This window comes from Mixophyes fleayi, chromosome 6 (genome assembly GCF_038048845.1).
Source record: "Mixophyes fleayi isolate aMixFle1 chromosome 6, aMixFle1.hap1, whole genome shotgun sequence".
Taxonomy (NCBI): Eukaryota; Metazoa; Chordata; class Amphibia; order Anura; family Limnodynastidae; genus Mixophyes; species Mixophyes fleayi.
Window position 1 is genome coordinate 30,958,083 of NC_134407.1, and position 10,194 is coordinate 30,968,276.

Below are 10,194 nucleotides of genomic sequence, written 5' to 3' on the forward strand. Positions count from 1 at the left end.
ACCAGCACAGAATGTTCCACATAATCCTATAATTTGTTCCAATTGTCCCCACTCAAATGCAGTAATGTGAAACAAATTAAATTATTGATCATCAATTATTAATCAAGATTTATCAGTTAATTACACACCAGAAAATGGAAAATAAGTGGCGAAAACAAGACGGACCTTTGCAAATAAAGACATAAATAGCGCATTCACATAACCAACTATAACCAATGTTCTTATGAGCGCCATTATTGCAGAATTTCCAGATTCTTAGATCGCTACGGGAATATAACAAGATACCTACTGCTTGGATTCTAAAACCAATTACATCAATAAACAACTGCTATACAAGTTAAAAATTTTGTCATCAATATACTAATACAACTCTCTCCATGCAGCAGCCGTTATAAGGAGCTTATCTGACCAGCTTTCAGAGCAGTCCTGAAATGCCATGGTTATTAGATTGCTGATCATTACTGCAGCATTGGGAGTGTTTCAGGTCACTGAAGAATAGAATGTGTTACTTGCATTCACCTAACATGTGTGAAGGACTTAGGGGTATATTTACTAATATGCGGGTTTGAAAAAGTGGAGATGTTGCCTATAGCAACCAGATTCTATTGTTTATTTAGTACATTATACAAAATAACAGCTACAATCTGAGTGGTTGCTATAGGAAACATCTCCACTTTTTAAAAACCGCAGTTTACTAAATATACCTCTTAGGGTTTGCCAGCTCATCACTTTACGAAGGCACATATGAATTACACAGATACTGGGTTTAGCTTATTGGGAACAGGTGTCGTGGTGAGCTGCAGACCTGAGTAATCATCTCATCTCATCTGGTCTCAATCAGACAACTGCAAACCTGTATAATTCCTATGTGTCCCTTATTAAAGTGATGAGTTGGCAATCCTATATTGAGCCACCAAACAAACTCCCAGAAGCTATTTCCACATTCTCATTATTTTGTCTTTTTCCCTCTCCCTGAACATTCTTACAATTGAGACAGAATTGAGAGAAACAGGACAACACAACGGACTGGGAGAAGGTAAAAAAGAAACCCCGGAAGAAGTCAATCACTTTGGCAAAAAGTTACTAATTTGACACAGAACAGTCCACAAGTTTCCCAAGTTCTTCAGAAAACTGCAGTACACTGCATTACAAAATAGTTAAGGGACGTTGAAGGCCAACAACAGGCAAGAACTAGTTACCAGTGTTTATACCATCATTTTGGCAGCAAAAAAGTTCCTTTATCAGAGTATTACAATTTAGAACATTGGAATAAACATTTGGTTCAGCATCAGTAGGATTTTCATTGGCTACTGATAAGAACATTTGAGATACGTTTTGAATTTTTAAAACCCTACACAGCTGAATATTGCGGCTCTGGTATTTACAAAAAAGGTGAACTTGAAAAAGCACATCAAGCAAAACGAGAAACAGCTGTATGATTGTCATCAAATTCAAACTAATTAAAAAAAGAAAATATTCAACTGTCAGTGCAGATAGAATAAGAAGAAAGAATGGTATCGGGATCAAAATGAACACACTAAATACATGCAGGAAAACATTATTTATTTATTTTTTTAACACTTCAAATTAAATATAATGAACCTTAAAGTAATAAATATTTAATGATAAAAACATATTCCCAATATTACATTCATATTTCTGCAGCATTACTATATAACCTATCATCATTTATTTAAATAGCACCACTGATTCCGCAGCGCTGTACAGAGAACTCACTCACATCAGTCCCTGCCCCATTGGGGCTTACAGTCTAAATTCCCTACCACACACATAGGGGCGTTTTCAATTGTCAATGTTAACGCTGCAAAACGAGCGCTCGAAAAATCTTACCGTTAATACGGCAATTACTCGCGGAACTTCAGCTCGCAGCTCCCTGAAATTCCGCGAGTAAACTACCGTATTAACGTTTTTCGCGCGCAATATTACCGTATAAACGGTAATATTTTTCGAGCGCTCGTTTTGCAGCGTTAACATTGACAATTGAAAACGCCCCATAGACTAGGGTCAATTTGTTAGCAGCCAATTAACCTACTAGTATGTTTTTGGAGTATGGGAGGAACCCGGAGCACCCGGAGGAAACCCACGCAAACACGGGGAGAACAAACAATCTCCACACAGATAAGGCCATGGTCAAAAATTTAACTCATGACCCCAGTGCTGTAAGGCAGAAGTGCTAACCACTTAGCCACCGTGCTGCCCTATGTTTTGCCCCCTCATCAGACTGTGGTGAGGGGGCAAAATATTGGTTTTGCCCGCATGCTCATCAGTCTGTGGCCCACATCCCTTCTCCTCACCTGCAATTTCTGTATCTGAGGTAGTCACATGACATGGTGATGTCACAGTGACATCAGAACATCCTTAACACTAGCAGCAACAGTGACTGACAAATGAGCAAGGCAGGAAAGTTGTCAAATGCAGCTCCTGCACCTGAAGTGGCAGAACAGCGTTCCATCGGCTTCATAGTCCTTCATAGTCCACTCTAACCCTGGTTGCAATGTTGTGTTTTGGAGATTATTTTTCTGTACTTTACGACAGCATAAAAAAAAAACTAAAGACATCTATTAAAGCCACTGGTGGTGGTTGCCATGCCCCCAGCCTCTTTACTTTGTGGATTGGACTGCCCACTTACGTGGGCGCCACCCCTCCCCCTCCAACTAAACTTGACGGATACAATTTATATATACCATTGTATATGGAATAATGTACTCCCCAATGTATATTACATTGATATTACAGGTGACTGAGTTTTAGAAGAATGATACACTGACACAAACTCTGAATAAGAAAATTAATTAATAATCAAATGGTGACCACATTCCACAGTTTTTTTGTCATTTTGACACTTGGAAAGATAGCTTGCCTTTGGTTAATATTACACCCATTCTAACAGTGGTACCAACAGTGTCAAAAAAGCAATTCTTTGCAAATAGACTTCCTCTGCTCCCCCATTCCTAAGAGATGTACAATTGGAGCTACTAGAAATCCTCTTCTTTGATAGACGTGAAGCTTTTCCAGATGTTGGGAAGGGGGTACTTAAGTTCTATTCTAAATGGGGTCCCTATGAGAAGCCATTGCCAAAATCGCAACAAGATGATATTCTAAAAATATTTGAATCCACCAAATGATCCTTGTATAGACGCTCGGATAATTAATGAACCTTGATGGCTATTTTCTTTGGTCCCGTATGTACAATGCGTTATTTTGGACAACACAAAATATGCAATATTATTTTTCCACTCTCTTTTACCTTCTCCCCCTCAATGGCATCTGTCAAGGGGTGGAATATAATAGTCAACAAGTGAACAGTCAGTTCTTAAAGTTGACGTGTTGAAGCACAAAAAAGAGCGACTTTGACAAGGGCCAAATTGTGATGGCTAGACAACTGGGTCAGAGAATCTCCAAAACGGCAGGTCTTGTGGAGTGTTCCCAGTATGTAGTGGTTAGTACTCACCAAAAGTGGTCCAAGGAAGAACAACTGGTGAACCAGCGACAGGGTCATGGGCACTCATGGCTGATTAATACGCGTGGGGAGCGAAGGCTAGTCCTTCTGGTCCAACCCCATTGAAGAACTACTCTAGTACAAAGAGCTGAAAAAGTTAAAACTGGCTTTGAAAGGTGCATCGCAGCCTGCTGCGTATGGGGCTACATAGCCGCAGACCAGTCAGAGTGTGCATGCTGACCCCTGTACACCGCCGAAAGCACCTGCAATGGGCATGCGTGCACCAGAAATGGATCATGGAGCAATGGAAAAGGGAGTCCTGGTCTGTTGAATCACATTTTCTTTTACGTCATGTGGACGGCCGGGTGTGTGTGTGCTTTTTACCTGGGGAAGAGATTGCACCAGGAAGCACTATGGAAAGAATGCAAGCCGGTGGAGGCAGTATGATGATCTGGGCAATGTTCACTGGGAAACCTTGGGTACGGTCATTCATGTGGATGTTTTGTGACACATACCACCTACCTAAGCATTGTTGCAGGCCAAGTACACCCCTCCATGGCAATGGTATTCCCCGATGCAGTGGCCTCTTTCAACAGGATAATGCACCGGCCACACTGCAAAAATTGTTCAGGAATGGTCTGAGGAAAATGAGTTCAACGCGTTGACGGCCTCCAAATTTTCCAGATCTCAATCTGATTGAGCATCTGTGGAATGTGCTGCAAAGACAAGTCCAAGCCATGGAGGCCCCACCTCACAGGCTTACAGGACTTAAAGATCTGCTGCTAACCACTTGGTGCCAGATACCGCAGGAAACCTTCAGAGGTCTTGTGGAGTCCATGCCTCAACGGGTCAGCTGTTTTGGAGACATGTGGGGGACCTACATAATGTTAGGCAGGTAGTTTTAATGTTGTGGCTGATCAGTATATGTTGTTTGACTACACTCACTTTTAAGGAAAACAAACCCAACAAGGTGAGCAAATGCAAACTGAGAGAATACTAACTCTATTCAGAAAGAGACACAAACATGGATGACAAACTTCATCACAAGGTGATAGAAATCTGAGGCGATTTCTATTATTTATAATAACTGACAGCAGGGGGTGTTTATAAATCACAAGTTTTCTTAATGAACACAGAAGTGATGACACCACTGATAGATAAATTACCTCAGAACTCACAGTTTATAAACATATTACTTACAGGTGTTTATACATATATTAACATCACATGTACATTATACGTGTATGAACCTATCTATTGCCTGTACAGCTACATCATCTTTTTTTCTGGGGAAACAAATATATTGCATGCACAACTATATATCTCCTTATGCTTTAAGTGACTATATAAAAAAAAAAAGAATGAGATGCTTACAAACTACATGACATTAGTCTTTATAACGCAAGGTGCTCTCTCTCCAAATCTGTATACCTAGCTCTCCAAAGTTCTCCTTCCTTTATAGCCTACTGTAAACTTATGTGTAAGGACACCAGACTGGATGCATCATAAGATTTTTATGAATGACGAAAAAGTACAACAAATGTAATGGGGCTTATATGTGAAAAATATTTTCCCTGTAAAATGAATTCAACTATGTGTAACTTATGTTGGTTTTAAAATAAACTTATATTTAACCATAATTCTGGTTTTATTTTCAATATTTTAATATGACGTGTAAAAATAGAATGATTTGGATGGCATATGTGTCTCAGTATCAAAATGGTTGGGAAGCCCTGGACCATGGAATAAACTCTAATCATCTGTATCACAAGGAAACAGAGGATCAATTTATTCAATAGAAAAAGTCTCTTCCAGATCAGCTTTATGTGTAAAGCAACGATCAGACAACAAAAGTTGAATCAGGAACTTTCTTTCCATAAGCACAAATTATATGCACGGAATGACACATACACACAAACCCAGAGGCACAATAACCCAGACCAACAAGGTACCCCAAAAGCCTCCAGGGGTCTATTTATGACCAAACAAATTGCTCACAGTAATGTTCTCTTTTTTTTTTTTTTTTTTGTACCACAATCACAAGCAATGAATTAATGTTGCAATTTATTAAAATTGGCTAACTGGGACAGGGGCTAAGATAGGAACAAGCTCCTAAAATCAGAACACCCATGGGGACTGGATTTGCAATAGAAGAGGCTCGTCCTGCATGCTTGCGGTACTCCATTCGTGAATAGTTGTTACTATTTCTGCAGTTTTCGGGAGATTCAAGGTTGATAAACAGGCCCCCCCAAGTCAACTGCGCATGCACACATGCGAGTGCAAAACCAGTAACATAACAACATTATGTGCGTTCAAACATAGCATCACTGTGTCTATCAGATCTCAGACCTGTATCACAGAATTTATAGTACCCAGAGATTTACATTGCAATGCAAAGTTGACAGCCGCCAACTTCGAAAAAATCATTTAGTTAGGTTGCTTGTAAATATTTATGAAATACTCTAGCACCTTGCAGATCAAAACATCACCCTTCATTGTACCTTCAGTTTTGCTTACAGGTGGGAGAACATTTATATTACAGGTGGGAAAACATTTATATTACAGGTGGGAAAACATTTATATTACAGGTGGGAAAACATTTATATTACAGGTGGGAAAACATTTATATTACAGGTGGGAAAACATTTATATTACAGGTGGGAAAACATTTATATTACAGGTGGGAAAACATTTATATTACAGGTGGGAAAACATTTATATTACAGGTGGGAAAACATTTATATATGAGCAGATTGTAGCAGTTTCACAAAGGCTAAGGGCCAAAGACAGACAGCAAGGTACTGACTGACAGATGCACCACCAGTGGTCTCTACTTGTAGTGGAGCTACAGATAATAGCATGGCTGGCTGGGCCTGCTGGGACTTGTAGTTCCACCACACCTGGAGAGCCACATGTTGCATGTGGCTGGTCTGGAAGGAAGGATGGACCCTGGAATCTGGGGATAGCACAGCTGATGGGCATTATATACAAGTAAACACGTATCCCCCTCACCTCATCCTCCAGCAATGTTGGGAGAGGTTGGAATTCATAAAACTCTTTGCCGCCTCCATCCCCATCCTCCTCTTCCACTAACCCCTCGTCCTCTTCGTAATACTCGGGCACGTCTACCTCCTCGGCCTCCTCCATCCCCGCAGCCGCCAGCACCTGTCCGCGCCTAACAGCGTTGCCAGGTCCCCGGTTATTACAGCCAAATTGTGCCGAGAATGTCCAAGGCGTCCCCACTGCGCATGCGCAGTACGAAGTGCTTCCGCATCTCGCCTAATCTCAGCGTCTCTCCCGTCACCTGGTAACGTGACGTCAGAGATGGCCGCCTCTAACACACGCGCCGCAGCGCCCTCTGGCGGCCGCACGTTACAGTAGCAATGCACTATGACATTACATTACACTGAAAACGCATTTACACACGCAATGGAGTCTCTGATGACTCAGGTTTATATACTAGCCGCTGCTTTGATCCTTCATTCAACGTTAGACGTTCTACAAAATAAATGGGTTGTAGAAAAACATATAGGGGGTAACCAGATCTGCCATTTAGTGCCGACCATAAATTAAATACACCTGCTGCATCGTTTGCAATGCAGCTGTTTGGGAAGTATGGTTGTTTAGGGGGAAAAAAGCAAGCATGCAAAATGCATCTGAAATAGTTTCAATGTAACTGCATATTTCATGTGCTTTCTATGTGCGGTAAGCCTAGCCATAGGAGTCGAAGTGACATCCTGAGTAAATTATGTATTTTCTTTTATTTTGTAATGAGATAAAGGCTAGCTGAGCCCACCATAGGGTCATATGACAGGTTTCTGCATGAGGGTAAGGGAGGGGACAGCTGTAGGTATACATACATGAAATATAAGATGCTGTTAACTTACTAGTGATGTCAGAGAGTGGCGAAGCTAAGGATAACTTTTATAGCTGTGTATATTTTATAGCTGTGTATACAGATATTCACACCACTCATGCATTAGTTACAACATGTATATCCGTGGGCATTTCAACCAGGGGCTGCAAACTAGGGGTAGTAGAAAAAGATACTACTTATTTTTTTTTATTAAGAAATAGAAAAATAATATTGGCTGAGTTACATATATATCACCCATCCATTAACCATCTTGTGGCATACCTCGCCTCCATCTATAATATATTTCCCTGGTATCAGCCACCTCTACACCTCCAAAAGTGACAGGGGGCAGCCGGCAGTGACTAATCTGCAAGTGACCTGCTCACTATTCACTTACTCCTATATGGTGCTGCAGCCGGGGATTGTAACCATCAGCCACGGATAGTATAATGAAGGCAGCATCGTGTGCTGGCCTGTAGATGGAAAGTGTTGGGTTTAAAAAAAAAAATTAAAAAAAATTCTGATCTCAGGCCATGTATATGCTTCATCTAGAGATTTAGCAGTGTATTAATCTGGTAGATTAGAGGCAAGGATTAATGTCAAAACAACAGTGTAAGGGCAGGGCGTATTGTGACAGGTATTGAATCTTTCAGATCCACCAGCTTGTTTGTATATGATGCAATGTTATCTTAGATTTTGAGCTGCAATTGTCTAGAAGCCACGTTGCACCCCCTCCAAAAGTATTTTGTTTGACGGGCCTTTATATACCCTATGTCTGCAATAATTTGCAGACAGGCAACATTTAAAATATCTTTGTACATACTTAGAATTGACATTTGCTGATAACAATTTAACCCTTTGTGTGACATTCTCTGCAGACAAGAAACATTCAGGATTGATATGTGATGTAGGAGTGTACACACTAGAGATGATCAAAGTTGAAGCCAAGCATCCTGCAAATTCATTTTCATTTTGGAACAGGTCATCTTGCAAAGCTGCAAAGTTAGAACAAAGTATATAGTACACGCACAAGGAACTGGACTTGCCTCATTAATAGAAGATATGATAAAAAATTTGGTAAGAGTGATCAATATCACTATCTATGCATCATATTAATGCATGAGGGGGTTCACCACCAAAAGAAACAACTGAAATTGGTCAAAGAAAAGAGTTGGGGTTCTAAGAACACTATAGAGCACTCCAGTCCACTGAAGTATAGGGTTAATAACACTTATATTAGTGTATATCCGGGCCAAAGCCTTTATTTAGAAAATGTAGCAAAATATTGGAATAAAAACAAGTGAAAAGCTGGACAGCACTGTGGCTAAGTGGTTAGCACTTCTGCCTCACAGCGCTGGGGTCATGAGTTCAATTTCCGACCATGGCCTTATCTGTGTAGAGTTTGTATGTTCTTCCCGTGTTTGCGTGGGTTTCCTCCGGGTACTCCGGTTTCCCCCCACACTCCAAAAACATACTGGTAGGTTAATTGGCTGTTACCAAAAATTGACCCTTGTGTGTGTGTGTGTGTGTGTGTGTGTGTGTGTGTGTTATGGAAATTAGACTGTAAGCTCCAATGGGGCAGGGACTGGTGTGAATGGGTCCTCTGTGCAGCGCTGGGGAGTCAGTGGCGCTATATAAAATAAATGGTGCTGATGATGATGAAAAGAATAAAGAGTTAAAATCAATGGACCTTTCTGTAACCGCCGCAATAAATATAGCCACTGGGAGCTACTAATACATCTGACCACCACTGGAATACCGTGGACAGTAGGTTATTGGTTAGTATGGTAATTCATTTTTGGGAATTTATGGTGAATGAATAGAGCTGGAACATTGGTCAATTCATTCTGCTGTATGGTGTGGTCATATCTATTGGGGAGATTCAATTACCGGCAAACGGGCTGGCGGGCTTGCCTCATAGTGGGCTACTTTAGGTTGGGTCCTTGGGCTACCTGAATTTTTTTCTTACTGCTGAGTCTTACCCCCTGAGCTAAATGAAGCTCCTGCAGGAGCTTCATGTAAGGTTCCTCAGCAGGATGTTCAGGGCTAATATCTTTGCTTATTTTTGCTTCCACCTCATAGAGATGTGAGCAAAACAAGCAAACATTTCTGCCGCATCGCCGATACAGTACACACTATCGATCTAGAAGGTGTTGAAAAACAGACAGAGAAGGAAGACACTCCTGTATATCTTCAGCAGGGTCATGGACAGTGCAAATAAAGGGCTGTACAAGTTAAACAATCATTTAAATGCCTTGTTACAGAGCGAGAAATGTTATAAACAGACACTAATCTAGAGCAGGCAATGAAGAAAAGAGAATATATCATGCTGTGCAGTGGATTCGGATCATTCTATAAAATAAAGGAAAGGCAGAACAAGTGGTCAAAAAAAACTGAACACACAAAAGTGCAATCTTTCTTCCAGCAACTGAACACTTGTTTGACAGTGGCCATGACAATGACTTCTAAAATTGCCAGCATTCCATTCACACAATAGATCATCTGGGGAGATAGGTCAGAGCCATTTGTGAGAAGCCATTACTGAACAAAATTCCCTGCATTCAGTAGATTCAAACTCTTTTCATAATGTTATTTTCTGGTGTTCAGCCAGACATCTCTTTTTTCCTTACAAAAATATAGTTTTCTTTAGTTAAAGTGGTCCATACAGCTGTATATCAGTGTATCAAACAATGCAAATGTAAGTGGCACTTGTCACAAAAGTACCAATAAATTGGCAAAAGAGTCCTGAGACAAGGAGGAGTAATTGAAAACTGAGACCACGGGGAGATTTACTAACGAGCAAATTTGTAAAACCGAGATTTCTTGGTGCTTTTGAAACCTTCAGATTACTAAAGGCAAAACTGCCGGAGGAGCGACA

The 10,194-nt window shown here is 40.7% G+C and overlaps 1 protein-coding gene across 1 annotated transcript in view; it reads right to left on the minus strand.

Annotated features, from left to right (window-relative positions):
- The window catches only part of KNDC1 (kinase non-catalytic C-lobe domain containing 1), an 86,287-nt gene extending 79,584 nt beyond the window's left edge, over positions 1-6,703 (minus strand). Inside the window, exon 1 of the mRNA XM_075216181.1 lies at positions 6,473-6,703. Within this exon, the coding sequence (XP_075072282.1) occupies positions 6,473-6,607 (135 nt within the window). The 5' untranslated portion in view covers positions 6,608-6,703. The remainder of the gene's footprint in view (positions 1-6,472) is intronic.
- Between the last annotated feature and the right edge of the window lie 3,491 nt (positions 6,704-10,194).